Raw genomic sequence first — 17,528 nt, forward strand, 5'->3', positions numbered from 1 at the left:
TTATAGATGGACATTATTCAAACATGGCATACAGTATAAACATATAGAACTATACAAACAATTAAAGCTATAAAAACACAAAATAGGCATTGTACAGATTTGTTACTTTACGCATGTTGGAATACACCAAGTGAGAATACTGGCCTTTTTTTCTTTTCTTTTTCTTTTTTGACAATAACAGGTGTCTGTTCCTTTAAACAAGATTTGACCTTGATCGTCGAGTGCACGAAGCAACCAAGCAATGGGAAGGTGCGTGTCAGTCAGATCACTAGCTCTATGGTCAGAGAGACTTAAGCATTCACCACAAAAATACCCATGGCTAACAAAAGCAATACTATTATTCAAGTCATTCCGTTACAAATCTACACAGCGGGGAAGTGGGGACTAGCTTCTGCTCGACAATCTGCTTGGTGGGAAAATATTCAATTATACCATGGAGTTAGAAACAGCTCCATGATTTTTAACGGAGTTAAGCTGGTTGGTTGGCGAGTATATGAACACGTTTAGCTCTGCGAGGGTTGTGTGATCCGAGTTGAAGTATTTTAGTTGTGCGGTGTACTGGCGGGAAGGTTAGCAGGGGGTCGGGAGTTTTTTGGAACCACTCGTCTTAACACAGCTAGCTGTTGTAGTAGTAGCTACATTTGGTGATCGGTTACGAACCATCCAAAAGACAGAGTGGAAATAATCAGTTTGGAGAAGATTTTCTGTCGTTAACAACGTGAGTTGACTTGTTATGCAATAAGTCGACCTGGCCGGCAACTTTCAATGATACACAAATCATGAATATACAGACAATTGCGGAGCCCCGTACAACGGAGAAATGAGTTTACAGTGAGAAATAAACAGCAACTCCACGTTGAGTCCAACTGAATCAGACTTCCATTTGACCATCCTAGCTAGTAATCAAGATGCATTTCGACGAGATCCTCAACCATATTGGTACTTTTGGTCGCTACCAAAAGATGATTTTCTTCTTCGTGTGCGTGTTCTCCCTTCCTATGAGTTATCATCAATTCGCCCAGGTGTTTCTCGCTCCAGACACGGCACACTGGTGTGCCACCCCGCAGCTGACCGAGCCGAACTGCAGCCTCTACTCCAAGGTGTCTGATGACTACTCACTGTGCCTCGAAGAAAGGAAGAACTTGAGCATTCCTAGAGATGAGAAAGGAAAGTTTGATGGATGTCTTAGATACCGCCATTTTGGTGAAGAGGATGCTTTACTTTATGAGAATGAGACCGAAGGATTTTGGAATGAAACCATTGGGTGCGATGCGGGATGGGAGTACGATCGCTCACAGTATCACACAACCGTCGTTCAAGATGTGAGTTTTTCTATCTTTAATATTTCCCGCTTCTTTTTCTTTAAAACTCCTACTCATATATATTTATGGTAACGCAAACAAGGATGCCTCATTATAAAGTGAACTTACTTGCAAACCTCAGCAAACCTGTAAACAAGGGTGCGTAAAGATGAATTGTTCAATGATGATACAAGTGTCATGGCACTACCACGTGCATTCTGCTGATCAGAAACACCAGAGCTCGAGTCCTGCATGCGCCCTTTTTCTCAACCACTCGGCTACGACACACCACAAACATCGACTTCAACGCAACATTATTTATAAATATCCCCGATGTCCTAACCTCACAAATACGGAATAGTTTTGGGTTAACAATTTGTACTTGTGCTTTAATGAAGTTGTTAATTTGTCGGCACCTTCGCAATTATGCTTCGTATATCTTTTTAACGGACCACAAGGTAAAACTGGTTGCAACAGCTAAGTCGATTTTCGCATTATTAAAGTTCCTGTTCATGTTCTGCATTTCGTTGGATTTAGGTCATGAATTTTACAAGATTGCATAATGTGACTCGTGTAGAAAGTGTACCTTGTGTGTAAACATAGAGTGTGTAAAAGAGGCATAGAAGTTGATGTAATTGTGTTTGGGGAGGTTGTGACCTCGTGTTTCTTCATATAATGGTTGGGTGGGACACAAAAGGTGGATAAATAGGCTTTAGGAGCAATACGGACCACCACTTTGTATAGATTTAGGATCCATGAGTATGGCCTCGTTGGTTACATCAAGCAATGTTAAATTACTTTGGTAATTACTCAAAATAATTGCTAGCATAAAAACTTACTTGGTACAAGCTATTGAGAGCTCTTGGTAGAATCAAACGTTGTAAGAAACGGCTCCCTCTGAAAATATATTTTTGGAGAAAGAGGCAATTTCTTGCTCAAATATTAAAAGACTTTAGGCCTGAAGTCTTTTGTAAATCTGAAAGCACACAAATTTGTACAACAAGGGTATGTTTTCTTCTTTCAAATTCGACGACCAATTGATTTCCAATTCTCACAGATTTGTTATTGTATGCATATGTTGAGTAGACCAAGTGAGAGTACTGCCGTCGATTTCACAAAGAGTTAGGACTCGTCTTATCTCGAGTTAGGACGAGTAACTCGTCCTAGCTAGCCATAGGTATGCTAGCCATAGGTATGCGCCGTCACAAACATTCTAAAAAGAAGGTGTCCATAACTTTGTTGTTTCTTTCCGTCTGTAACCCTTATCAGCCACTTTGACAAAGTCATGTTCGTTAGAGAATTATTGAAAGGGTCTGACATCGTTTCAGTCTCAAACCAAATAAAAACATTTACCCACCGTCTAATGAAAATAAGAGCATGTGATTGTGAAGTTTTATTTCATTGTGCAGCAGAGAACCAGAAGTGATTCGTCTACCAATATGTGGCGATAATGTTGCCATTTAGAGTTGGACTTGACAAAAATGAACATTCCACTCTCGTGAGACATCTATCATATGCCATATTTTATTGTAAAAAAAGAGTGTGAATTTTGTTCATCGAGTCAACTTCACACCACACCAGGGGGCCGTGGAACGTCAGACCGTAGTAGCGCCAACCCAACAATAGACATTATTGTCACATGGTTATCAAAGGTCGATCCGCATAAATATTCCAGGGTGTCACGCTGAGCTAAATAATTTGAATATATTTTCATAAAAAAGAATATTCTTTTACTCAGAACCGTATACCACTGATAGAGTGGTTTAAGATTGTTATGATTTCCGTTTGAAGTTATATAGCCAACTTGGTTTCAGTTTGCAGTTGCATATATCCACGGTTGACTTTGTAGTAACTTGTCAAGTCTTATTGTATGCACTTCTTGCATAGAAACTTTTTTCCCCCTGCAAACTGGACCTACCAGTTAAACTGGTAGTAACGTTAACAGTCTAAGTAGTTATATTAACAATGCCATAATAAGGGAATCAATGTGTGGTGAAGAGGTTTTAAACTAGTCGTTTAAACCCGCCAAAGCCTGGTTCTTGATAGTTTTACCGAGACGAAGTCGAGGTAAATTATCAAGAACTCGGCGAGTAGTCCACTTTTCAGTCGAGTGCCAAGTAGGGCCTATATAGGATACCAAGCAATAGTACTTGAGTTCGAGTACTAGCTATAGTAAGGGCCAATGACCCTGCTCGACTTACATTGAAGCAGCATATAGTTTGGCCACGTGTGTCTGGCCTACATTTTCAGTGGAGTATCGAGTTGAGGGGAGTACTTCGCACGCCACAAAATCGGAAGAAATCAAACTTGATTAAAAAGTCTTGAGTGTTCAACCTGGGCCCAATTTCATAGAGCTTATGCAGAAATGAGCAGGAAACCAGTCACAATAATTAACATGTGACATTGTAGTTGGGCTGGTGTTCTTAGTCTGGTAAGCATAATTTTGTTGTGCTTACTGCTTTCTGTGCTTAAGCAGCTATCCTGCTGTTGAAACAGCTTGATCCAATAGTCACAGCGCTTATGCATTATATTTCCTGCCAATCCGCAATGGGTCTTGCTCAAGGGCACTGCCGAATTCCTCTCACGCTTGGATCATGAACTCTTCTGACCTTTCTTACTCCATGAAAAGCACCTGGGGCGAAAATCATATCAAGTTGGTGTCAAAGGAAACTAAAGTTAGGACCATTTTTAGACTTGTGGACAAGTCGTAAAAATGTCTGTCGCGGTGATAGCGAAACAGTTCGCTACTGGGAACTATTATGTCGTGTGCGTGCTGCTGCATGCGTGCGAGACTACAACGTTTGAATTAACACACGTCGCGAGCAGCAGTCATGTTCCGGAAGGTTTTTTTGACGAGACTGCTTTACGAAAGTCAGCGTCCATGAGAAATATTTTGTTATTTATTAAAACAAAAACTTAATTATTACCAGTAGAAACTATGAATCCACTCCTGTTTATGTCCATGCCCCTTTGAAATCTGGAACCTTGAAACGTTAAAAGTTATCTGATTAAATGTTGAAATTTATATGCAGCATTATTCAGCCATTTTTACAAGTGCAACGATATGTTTGCCTTCCGGCCACGTCAAACTAGTGCATTGAGCCAATGGCTGAGAAGGGGATCGTTTTATGGGAAAACCTGAAAGTGCACCCCCCCCCCCCCAATACATCCCTCCATAATTATAAAAAAATTAGTCAACCCTTAAAATAAACAGTCAACTCTTTATGACCGAGAACAAAAATGCAATCCAAGTAAAAAGTTTGCCGGTGTGGACAGTACAGTCTGAATTCGAGACTTATAAACATAATTGATATATCATATTTTAAATTTGTAGATTTGCGTCTCTTTAATTTAATTCCTTCCACGGAATGAAAGTTTATTCTGAGATGACTCCGAGCACATTTTTTTGATATGAGAACGCATTGTGCCAACCACGTTTGATTCTTTTGAATTTTCCCGAGGTCATGTTTTGCTGAATAGAATTTAATGCTTTCCCAAGAGACGAGACACAATGCTTATTAAAGGCACTAGGCACTATTTATAATTGTCAAAGACCAGTCCTGTCACTTGGTGTATCTCAACGTATGCATAAAATAACAAACATGTTAAAATTTGAGCTCAATTGGTCGTCGAAGTTGCGAGATGAAAGAAAAAACACCCTTGTCGCATAAGTTTTGTGTTGACAGATGCTTGAATTCAATTCAAAAATTTAAGTGGGAATTTACCTTTTTCTCAAAAACTGCGTTACTTCAGAGAGGGCCGTTTATCACAATGTTTTATACTATCAACAGCTCTCCTTTGCTCGTTTCCAGTAGGTTGTATGCTCACAATTATTTTGAGTAATTACCAATGTGTCTAGCGCCTTTAAAACGATAACTGCACTCTCCTGCTTATTGTTGTGCTAGATTTATGTTGCTGTCATTTCATAATAAAATGACTGGATACTACACAAGCCATAGTGGTATATAGAGTAAATAATATGCTGGCAGTGGCAAAACTCAAAACTACTACCGAGGTTTTTTTTTTTTTTTTATCATTAAAAAAAATATGTTTGTATTTGGTACAAGTTTGACCCTTATGTATTGTTTATTCTGACGAATGTCTTACGTAAAAAAAAAAACCATGAAAATCATTATTTCTTAAAGGAACATATGACAGTCTTGTAAACGTTCTGGTTAGCGAAGAAAGATAAATCGCTTCACTCCTTCCACTTCTATAACTGAAATGTGTTCATTGTCTTCTTTAGAAAAAGTTGGTGCGATGTTTCCAGAAGGATTAACATTCAGATTATGATTAAAATCAACACATTTTGATTCATAACTTTTGTTAAACGTGCTTGAAGATAATTGATTTGATAACAATAATGTCAACAAATATAAACATTTTTTCTTTTTCTGTTGACAGTTCGATGTTGTCTGCGACCAAAAAAACATACCGGAGATGGCCCAGTCGTTGTTCTTTGCCGGTGTGTTGGTCAGTTCTCTCATCAGTGGTTTCTTCGCTGACTGGTAAGGGGTATTTTTTATTCAGGCTTGATGTTCTTCCAACTTTTTTCTGTAATCCCGTTTGTGTTTATCCTTTGAAAAGTTGTTAATTAACAGCCTGAGATGTCTAATGAAGACATTATTGGTAATCACTCAAAATAATGGTCAGCATAAAAACTTACTTGGAAACGAGCAATGGAGAGCGGTTGATAAAATATTATGAGAAGCGACTCCCTCTGGAGTCACGTAGTTTTTTTGAGAAAGAGCTAACTTCTCAAAAAAAGAAAATATACTTCAGGCCTGAAGCCTTTTCGAGGCAATTGAAAGCTCACAAATTAGTAAGCTTGTAAGCTTGTGCATATGTTGGGATACACCAAGTGTTGAAACTGGTTTTTGACGAATTACCAAAGGTGTCCATGCCTTTAAATACACTTTTAAACAAAATCGCATATTGAAATTATTGTCATTCTAAATTTCTTTCAGGTTGGGGCGTCATCGGACATTATTTCTGTGTCTTGGATTCCAGTTTATCTTCAGCTTGGTCACAGTGTTTGCTCCTACGATGTCTGCTTTCATAGTATTGCGTTTCTTTCTGGCTGTATCTAACATGGGGGTCTACATCATGGCGTTTGTTATAGGTAAGGAAGTTTTAAACGAAATGTTTTTAAAGGAACGGTATAAGGTTTGGTTATCACTCTTAAATTAATGGCAATAAAAAACTGTTGGTTTTTGAAGCCCACAACAAAAGCTTTCGATAGTTTAAAGCATGTGGAAAAACTCTTTAGTTCGAAGCTATATGGGGTTAAGGAAAACGATAAGGTTGTTATCCTTAAACATTTGAATTTGAGGAGCGCAACTGTCAGTAATGCTTATCAGATTGTGTATGAATTCTTCATGCGTGGATATTAAACCACTCCGGATTTACGGCGATATCTCAAAAACGCGACCACCTTTTGCAATGAATTTGTGTTCACGTTGTTTATAGTTTTATGGTCAAGGCCTACATCTCGTTTATACAATAATCGAGCGGTTTCAAAACCAAAGGCATGCTTTGCCTTTAATGACAAAGAATCTGAATTGATTTTTGATTTTCTTTGAGTATTATAAAGTTACTTTTACAAAGTAATACCTTTAAATGTTTATTTTCTTGCTACACGTACTGACCTCCACACAAGTTGAAGGAAAACTCATTCAAAGTGATGGTAGATACGGTTTGTGTAGGCCCCTATATATTATTAAACTTAATTTTGACTATGTACAGGAGTAACAAAATGGTCGCAATGTACATGTTACCACAGTCCCACCCGGGGTTATTTTGAAAACCTTTTGGAATCCTACAAACAAACTGTTATCGAACAATATGCCTACTTATAGAATTAGTCTCCATTTCAGTCGGAACCTGAGATCTACTATATACTGGACAGTAATGTATAGGGCCAGTGGATCCATTCCCACGCTCATTCTCAGTAGGTGGGCTATAATGTTTCTCAATTTGTACCCCCAACAAAATGTATATTCATTTGTGTTTTCTATTAGCGAAATATTCAAGGAGATACATGTTCCTCTAATTTGAGTTTGTGGTTTTTCAGGGTAGGTACCACGACCCTGGACAATAATTTTTATTAAAATTTATTAAACACCCCCACTGAAAAATAGCATGGATCAAACATCTGCATGGCCCTTTTCGAAACTACGTTTCGGCTTTGGATTCAGCTTCAGGCTCCTTTCCCTTGTCCGAAGCCCTTAGCACGTATACGCAAAGCACACGCAAAATTTCAAAACGCTCGCTTGGCCAAGCTATCCTGAGCCGAATCTGGAGCCGTATGCCATGGTTTCGAAAAGGGCGCATGATTCAAATAAGACATGTGGTGGTGGTCCAATGCGCTGAATGTGGGGTTCGATTCTCGAAGTAACGGAAACCAAGTCCAATTTACGAATGCTTAGATTCATAATCTAATAAACAATGGATGCACCTTATAGTTGATTTAACCCTCAGGGATCGAGGTTGTTGGTTGTGCAGACGGCGCCGCGTCAAACTGAGAACCTTCCGCGAAATAGTTTCAGAAACCTATGTCAAGGTTATAGTTGACCGTATTTTGTTAAAAGGCACTATATACCCTTGGTAATTTTCAAAGACCAGTGCTCTCACTTAGTGTATCTCAACATTATGCATAACTTAATATCAAATTTTGAATCAATAATTGGTAATCAAAGTTGCAAGTACAAAAATGAAAGAAAAAGGTTACCCCATTGTTGCACAATCTTGTGTGTGTTTCCAGATGCCTGTAAACAATACTGCTTCAGGCCTGAAGTTTTTTGTTCAGTTTTCAACATTTCAGTGAGGAATTACCTTTTTCTCAAAAAAACCACGTTGCTGCAGAGGGAGTTTGTTTCTCACAATGTTGCTCAATATTGTTTAGTCATTACCAGTCCAGTACCATTTAAAGAAACGGTATATTCGTCATTCCATGATTGATGCAGCGTGTTTTCCCGCCAGTTTTAAGCTGGTAGCATCTGTTCATTTTGAGACGGGTTATAAATTTCGAAAAGCACCGGCGTGGGAATTAGGTTCGACCTCTCTGGTGATGAAGGGTTCATGCTCCATTGTGCAGCCCCCCCCCCCCCCAAAAAAAAAAAAAAAAAAAAGGAAATAATAAGAAACTGAAGAAGAATGAACATAATTGTTTTTATATTATTTCAAAGACCCTCTTTCAGCATTATTAAAATATTGGTAATATTTTAAAACAATTGTTATCATAACAATTACTTGGTAACGAGCAATGGAGAGCTGGTGATGTTTTTTTAATTGTAAGAAACGGTTCCCTCTGTTTGAGAAAGAGGTAATTTCTCACTCAAATAATAAAAGACTTCATCCGGAGCCTTTTATTACGCATCTGAAAGCACCTCTTGCAAATTCGATGACCACTTGAGCCCAAGTTTTTCACGGGTTGTTGTTGTACGCATGTTGGTGGGATACACCAAGAGAGAAAACTGGTATTTGACACCTACCAAACGTGTCCAGTGCCTTTAAAGACACTGGACACTATTGGTAATTGTCAAAGACCAGTGTTCAAAGACCAGTGTTATGCATAAAATAACAAACCTGTGAAAATTTGAGCTCAATTGGTCGTCGAAAGTTGCGAGATAATAATGAAAGAAAAACACCCTTGTCACACGAAGTTGTGTGTGTTTAGATGGTTGATTTCGAGACCTAAAATTCTTTATCTGAGGTCTCGAAATCAAATTCGTGGAAAATTACTTCTTTCTCGAAAACTACTCAACTTCAGAGGGAGCCGTTTCTCACAATGTTTTATACCATCAACCTCTCCCCATTACTCGTCACCAAGTAAGGTTTTATGATAATAATTACCAATAGTGTCCAGTGCCTTTTAGACAAAAGAGAATCAAACCCATTTGGAACCACTCCCTGATGACATAATCCAAACCTCACCCTGCCCCCATCCCCCGAATGCCGTTTCCAACATTTCCTTTCTCCATCTCCTCACCAGGTACGGAGCTCGTAGGACCCGAGTGGCGCACCTTTATAGGAGTTTGTGCAGAATGTGCCTTTGCGATGGGTTACATGCTACTAGCCGTCGTTGCCTACTTTGTTCGTGACTGGAGAACATTGCAACTAATCGGAGCCATACCAATTGCAGCCTTCTTTCTTCTCATTCGGTAAATCTTCTTATTATGCATTATTTGTTTTAGTCTGAAAGCTTACTGATAATAAAGTTCAGGTCTGATATTTCTGAGGCGAAAGCAACTACCTCCTTGCCCCCTTGTCGTTGCCTTTGTGCCCTTTAAATGCTCGGGTTTAGAAATTTACAATTATTTCCTCTTAGGGTGCCCTTTACCAAAGGGAAAATGCCTCAGTGCCCTTGCCCTTTCAAAAAAGAAGCAGGCCTGTAAAAAAATCATACTAAAACCAAATGTTCTGTGTCATTGGAGAAAAATGTGTCTTAAAACCTGTTTTAAAAACAGCTGATTTCAGTTTTTATAACTAAATTACGGAATTGATTACATTCTGAAAAAAATATTGCTGTGCATTGTTTTCTCACTATTTTCTCCTGCTCGAAATTGATTAAGCCCAAATTTTCACGGGTTTGTTATTTCATAGTTAACTGAAACATATATCTAGGACTATTTTTGTTACAGGCGCCTCACGTTTCATGCATCATTCAGTCCCAACAGTGACACTAGTATACAAATATTGACTGCTTCGAGTGCTATGGTTAAAACTATGACTCCCGAGGTGATCCCCGGAGCGTTCTATTTTCAACTATGACTCCCGAAGTGATCCCCGGAGCGTTCTGTTTTCCCGAGGCGAAGCTGAGGGAAAATAGAACGCTACGGGGATCACCGAGGGAGTCATAGTTTTAACCATTGCACGAGAGTACAAACAGTCAATATTTTTCTTATAACACCCCAAACATTTCTAAATACTGCAGTACTATTAAGTTACAGACCTGAATGCTACAATCCACGGACGACGGGAATACAGATTGCAAAAACGTTTACTGTGCTGTATGTAGTGTCGTGCAATCCGAAATGGTTACAGACTATTAATTAACCATCCTACTACACGCAACGGACGTCTGGGTACTGCACAAACCAATGCATTATCAAACGGCCGTCGTCTAGCAAAACTAAGACATGTCATGTGACGCGCTCTAAACCAATGAGCAGGCAGAATATTTGTAAGGGGTGTTATAATGTTCAATATTTAGCTACATAAATACATCGCTGTTTGAAAACGAAACAGACCAATCAAATTATGGATCCGTGTCATAGCACACATTGTCTTCAACAATTAACTCCATTATATGGACATAAGGATATTGGTGTTTCAGTACAAGATGCACCTTTAAAGAGTAATTACAAACTAAAGTTAAACTTGAAACCCTTTCCGTGCCAATGAAAGTAGAAACTAGATCTGGACAATGTTTTCTCGATTAATGTTGTTGGGTTTCATTTTCAACTAATTGTTCATTGCAACGACATTTTACAAAAGTTTTTTTAAACCGATTACACAGTGCAGATCGAAGGAATATTTACGGGCAATTTGTGCCTGTAAGAATGCAAGCATGGAATTTGGCATAATACAGAGTGTGATGTCCTGAATGTTATGAACAGCCTCCGGGAAAAACGTCATTCGCGGGTTAGGGTTTCTGTTTAGGATTATGAAAATGCATAAAGGTCGTCAAAATAAAGAGGGGGCCTGAACCATAGGCCTAACTACAATTTTATAAATGGTTGACATTGCTTGTTATTATACCATATTTTTTCTTTCTTGTGACATTTCTGACAGGTTTTGCCAAATTCCATGCTTGCATTAATCATAGGAGGCACACCCCCCATCATGCCGTACTAAAAAGACTAATACAAGTACATAACACAAGGCTCTACTTCTTCATTTATTACAATTTGATCTTTACACAAATATCTCGTTATATACCAAGGACTCCCAGAAAGTAGCTGACCATTACTGCATTTCAAATCCTACTGGTCATGTCTGCTCACCTATGACGTCACTGTCGATTGTCTGTTGCTGCTCCCTTCCTCTTTATAATTCTTTGGTCTTTTTCATATTTTGTGTGTTGTCATTTACTCTTCGAGAAAGACTCTAGGTCGAAACGTCAGACTAACTATATTTTTTATTTGTTTCCATTTTTTTTTTTTGACAGCGTAATTCCTGAGTCTGCCCGTTGGCTGATCACCCAAGGCAGGCTGGCGGAAGCTGAGGTCATTATCCGTAAAATTGCCAAAGTCAACAAGGCCAAACTGCCAGAACAACTCTTTAGTGAGGCAGATCGAATGCAGGTGGGAAAACCTATAGAGAATGTTGCAATAAATATTCAGAAAAAATGAAATTAATAATCAATCTGAAAATGAAAAGTTAAATAAAACAGGCATAATTACACTCGTTTTAAATATTATATAGTCACTTTTTATTGGTTGAAAAGAAACGAAAGACATTGAACATTCTTACATTTTAATGTTTTTACCATGATTTTTACAAAATTTAGAAAACAAAATTAGAATAAAGTAAAACAAATAAATTGTTGAATATGCAAAAGACTTTTTACAGGCATCTTAGAGCACACACAGTCGTGGCAACAAGGGTGTTTTTCTTTCATTATTTCCTTGCAACTTTGATGACCAATAGAGCACTTTTATCCTAAGATTTGTTATTTTATGCAAAAGTTTAGAAACACCGAGCGAGCTTACTGGTTTTTGAAGTCTACCCTGTCTTTAAAGATACATATAGGATTTTGTATTTGTCCGCATCATAACAAATACACTGAGCTTCTATTGGCTGTAAATTACAATAAAATGTAAACACTATGTAGGAAAGGTTAACACACCCTTCACTTTTAAATTAATATTGAAGGTTTTCAAGGCTTGGATTGAAAAGCAATACAAAAAAATATTGAAATCATCTAAGTTAATTTTTTTTCTTTCTATTTTCACCAAATTTTAGGTAGTGGTTAGAAGATCATTTATTGATTTGTTCCGCACTCCAAACCTAAGAAAGAGAACATTTAATGTTATGTTCAACTGGTGAGTAATGTTTCCACCCTCCCCTAAATTGTTGTGGTTATACTGCATTTTGCATGTTTGAAACTTGTTAGTCAACTTTTATTATTAAACAAAGACAGTATGTTTTTCGTTTTGGCAGCATTTCTAATGACCATTTTTTTGTATATACATTATAAATACTGTTTCAAATGTTTATCAACTAAATACATTTATATCGCTTTCGAGTAGCGTTTGTTATAAAAAGAACTGGTGGTTAACGACACAACGTTTCGGTCAGTATGCTCTGATTGTCTTCAGGAAAAGCAAATAACTCTTATAGACATGCAACGTTTAAAATCGTACTTGATTTTAACCTAGAATTGTATTACTCATCGTTCTTGTAACTTCACAGGTTTGTCAATGCTGCAGTTTACTACGGCCTATCGTTGAGCACCTCCAACCTCGGAACCGACGACTACTTAGCGTTTTTTATCGGTGGCTTTGTAGAGATCCCAGCATGCATTGCTGTCTTGTTGACTATCGACAGGTTTGGTCGTCGCTTCATCCTGTTCTTATCTTTACTCCTTGGAGGTATTTCCTGCCTGGCAACCATCTTTATTGGTAAGAAACTAAAATCTTAAGCAAATGGCAAACATTTTTGCAAGATCATCAGACATTCTTATTTCATTGCTGTCCTTCACCAAGTTGAGGTTCGTGACTATGAGGTGAGAAACATCATGAGGTGGGTTCGAATCCCAGAATCACTTTATGTGTCATGGGAAAGACACTCAACTACAATTGCTTCTCTTCACCCATGTTTTTTGTCAGGTAAATGGGCACCTGTGAGGGCAGAGATGGTTCTTGTGATTGATTTAGCTTGGTGCGCTACATATTCCTTAGGGAACTGATGAAATGCTTTTAGTGAATAGCAAAACAAATGGCCCAGTGGCTCTTCAAATTTCCAAAAGGGATATTTTATAAAAAGCAAAAAAAAAAAAAAAAAATGCAAGGCTTGTGATTGATCAAAATGTTATAATGTTTGTAAAGCTTCGAAGTAGGGATATTTTAGTATTTTGTGGGTTTTGACTCAGAGAGAACATTGGTGGTTGAGATTGGGGGGGGGGCAAGACCTAAACGTTTGGAGCACTGAAGTATCTTTGTCATGACGACAAATATATTCTTGTATTAACCAATCATCCAAATGGAATTTATTGCAGAGGCTGGAGCAGGAAGAACGACCGTAGCGATGATTGGAAAGTTTGGTATCTCGGCTTCTTTTCTTCTCATCTACATATTCTCAGCAGAGATCTTCCCTACCCCTGTCAGGTACCATACTCACAAATTATATTTCTATTTTCATTTAAAATTGTAGAGAAAATAGAAATATGTTACTGACATAAGTCTAGCAGTGCTTTAAATAGTTGCGATAATCGTAACCCTCCATCCTCTCCGACCGTCGGGAGGATGGAGGGTTACGATTATCGCAACTATGCTTTAAAATACTCAACCATAGTGTGAAGGTTGCACTCAAAAGGAATAAGAATTAGAAAGTAGGCATTTTTTGGTTGACAGAATTGCACTTTTTTATAAACAACAGGGTTGAAATAAATGCACTCTTCCAAAATTCCATTGCATATACCACGGTAACTTGTATGTAGTACCAGTTGTTCATATACAAACATCACTTATTGATTGGTTACCAAGGATAAAGTCAGTTTCTGATAGTCTGACATTAATGATGACACCAAATTTAAAAGGTCACACTGTTAATTTTTAGGAAACAATAACTATATGTCAGGGCATCAGCCTGAGGCAACACATTAGGGACACACGTAAAGCCTCTCATTTTTAATTAACAACCAGTCAATGGATGGGCTGGTTTTTAAAAGGGCAAAAGGGAAAATCAATGGCTTGCCACCACGCAAAATGCAAAACAAAATCTATAATTCAGCAAAACCGGGCAATTAAAAACAGATACTGATGCCTACAATTCCAGCTGGTTCTTGTTGGGCCCCCGCCCCCTAGCCCTGTCAATGTTGACTCTCAACTTTTTGATATGTGATTGTGAAAATATGCAAAATTCTACCCAATTTCTCCTGGTTTGAGTGACTGACACAAGAAGAATAAAGAAAAACCCAATCCACAGGGACTGAAAACCCAATCCATATGCAAGGCTCTCGTCTGAGGTAGGATTCGAACCGGGGTCAACAGAGGTGAAGGGCCGGGAAAGAAGCCGCTGAGCAAACCTGATCCATCATGAACTCATTATCTGTAGTTAAGTCTGGGAGTCATATTGCTGTGATGCTGTCTTGCCTCGCCTTCCACCTCCGCTATCCAGGTGCGAATCCCACTGTTGGGCACTAAGTGGATTGGGTTTTCAGTCCCTACGTCTGTGTGGGTTGAATTTCTCTGGAATAATTCTCTGGGGTTTTCCTCCCACATATAAAACTAAAATTTCTTCATTGTTTTCACTCTTCTTGTTTTGCTCTAATAAGAGCATTAATGGGAAGGTACACGTTTGGTAATTTATCAAAATTAATATTAACTTAAAAACTGACTTGGTATCGCGCATTGGAGAGCTGTTAATAGTATAAAATATTGTGAGAATTGGCTCCCTCTGAAGTAGCGCAGATTTTGAGAAAGAGGTAATTTCTCACTAAAATAATAAAAGACTTCTAGCCAGAAGTCTTTTATTCCTGTCTGAAAGCACACAAACTTGTCCAACAAGGGCATTTTTTCACTCATCATTTTCTCGCAACTTCAATGACTAATTTAGCTCAAGTTTTCACAGGCTTGTTATTTTATGCTTATGTTGGGATACACCAAGATAGAAGACTGGTCTTTGACAATTACCAAACGTGTTCCTTCCCTTTTAGAAGATTATATCCAAATTAATAAAAATTCTCTGTTTTGTTTTCAGGAGTATTGGTATTGGTCTTTCGTCCATGTGTGCCCGTTTTGGAAGCATCATGGCTCCGCCTCTGTTGGTACTTCGCAGTCTATGGGAACCACTTCCACTCTTAGTATTTGGCTGTCTCGCTGTGCTTGCAAGCTTCTTGAGTCTTTTACTCCCTGAGACGTTGGGTCTTAACATGCCCGAGACCATCAAACAAGGAGAAGAGATGGGAGGTGGGTTAACTTTAAAATACTTTATGTCATCCATTGGGCCATAATGAGGAACTTTCAACTCACACAATTGTTAAAGAATGTTACAGAATTGGTAAGAAACAAAAATCGTGAGGATCACACAGATTTACATAAAACTTACATGGTCTGATGATGATGATAGTAGAAAACATCATTCAGTATTTCTGTATGAAGAGTCAAATTTGATGAGAAACAAATAATCAAATTTCCTGTTTTTGCATCGATGTCATGCAAAATGTGTACCAGATGGCCTATCGCTCTCAAACTTCTACAGGTTTGTCAGTTTATGTATAATATGGTGGATTACAAAAAATGCTTACACTGTTTTGTTTGCAAAACCAATTCTGTAATGTTCCTTTAACCAGTAAAGTAAAGTAAGATTTTTTTTGAACCAGCACAATTTATAATATGATCTTCCAACAATTTGAGTCCTCTTCAAATCAGCAGAGTGCTCTCTAAACCAGTCAAATCACTCAGTTGGAATTCAAACCCTTGACCTTTGCTTTATACTAGAGCCAAGATAGCCTGGTCGTTATAGGCAGTTCGAACAGCGGGTACTGCAAAGATTATTATGTGAAATCATGGATAAGGAAAGTGTTCTGACCCAATTGCAGGCTAGCTCAGTGGTCTAGTGGTAAGACATCTGCTCTAGCATTTTGAAGGTTGTGGGTTCACATCCCACCTGAGTGATTTGCCATGTATTTTCGAGCACATACAGCGCCAGGGCCGGTGCTACCGTCAACGCTTCATGGCGGGACGTGTTGGAGAGGGGGTATTCTGCCTACTGAATACACGTCGGTGTAAGGGTACACAAATAAAATTAAAAAACCTTTATCTTGATTTTCTTTCTATAGCTGGAGTACCATTCAGGCTTCCCCACTGGCGAGGTTGGAAACATGGACAAGGTGTGACCCGTGACGATGACAAGACCTACAAGCCCGTTGATACCAACCAGAACGGAAAGAGTGATGACATCAGCGGCGATGAGAGAGGGAGTAAGGATGATGGATGTAAGGTTGATGAGGACGAAGGTAAAGTTGGTAATGCTTTAGTGTAAATTTAGTTTGCATAGGGGATGAAGAATACCAATCTTGGTTTTTACCCATTATTACACACCGATGTGAATTAGCACTGTATACTCAGTACTTTATGGTTCTCTGTGAAAACAAATTACAGGCTTATTACTCTGGTGGGATTCGAACCCACGACCTTTGCAATTCTAAAGCAGTGTCTTACTGATTAGACCTCTATTAAATTTGCTTGGCTGGATATGATTCAAGCACATAATTTCAATGACTGAAATTCTTGGAGAAATATATCTTATTGGATAGATATTTTACTGCCATAAAACAAAATAGTTAAATGTATATTTTGTTATAGTTAACTTTCTATTAACTATAACTTTTTATATAACACCCAAGCAGATCCTTGCCATTTGATTGGAGGATTGTCCGTCACGTGATAGCAAATAAAAGTACCATTGCACGCTGAGTCACTCGCCGTGCTTTTTCGTTCCATCCGAAAAGTACCATTGCACGCTGGCACGCTGCCAGCGAGCAATGGTACTTTTCGGATGGAACGAAAAAGCTGAGTAAAAACATCACTGCGTGCGCGTGTCTTTGGTAACGCAGCAGGTGTTACTGCAAGAAGGCATAGTAAAATTACTAGCATTCGGCTTCTACAGTTGAAATTGTTTGTTTTGAAAGTTGTTTCTTTCAATCAAAATGACAAAGTTCTACTTGGATGTTATATAAAACAAATAATGAATGTTTTTCATTCGTGCAATGGTGCGAATATGTTCATTCGTTGAAAGCTGGAATGTTCCATTCAACTCGGCTCCGCCTCGTTGAATAGAACATTCCATCTTTCAACTCATGAACATATTCGCACCATTGCACTCATAAACATTCATTATGTGTATAATAATGTTTTTTGGGGGGAATACTTATAATTAATCACACTTTTGACTAACGTAACAACATATGGATTAAAAATCACATTTTGGCAACTTTCTTATTTACAAAGGATTTGCTTGTACGATGTAGACAATACAAATAAGGAATGTTTATGGGTG

General features: G+C 38.3%; 1 protein-coding gene across 1 annotated transcript; it reads left to right on the plus strand.

Annotated features, from left to right (window-relative positions):
• Positions 1-290: 290 nt before the first annotated feature.
• LOC117288541 (organic cation transporter protein-like) lies at positions 291-16,622 on the plus strand. The gene is made up of 10 exons (XM_033769438.1): positions 291-1,322; positions 5,706-5,809; positions 6,269-6,423; positions 9,295-9,463; positions 11,473-11,608; positions 12,270-12,349; positions 12,720-12,928; positions 13,525-13,633; positions 15,228-15,436; positions 16,309-16,622. Exons 1-10 carry the CDS (start codon positions 909-911, stop codon positions 16,509-16,511), a joined length of 1,788 nt encoding a protein of 595 aa, XP_033625329.1. The 5' UTR covers positions 291-908; the 3' UTR covers positions 16,512-16,622.
• Positions 16,623-17,528: the final 906 nt, after the last annotated feature.

This window comes from Asterias rubens, chromosome 3 (assembly GCF_902459465.1).
Source record: "Asterias rubens chromosome 3, eAstRub1.3, whole genome shotgun sequence".
Lineage (NCBI taxonomy): Eukaryota > Metazoa > Echinodermata > Asteroidea > Forcipulatida > Asteriidae > Asterias > Asterias rubens.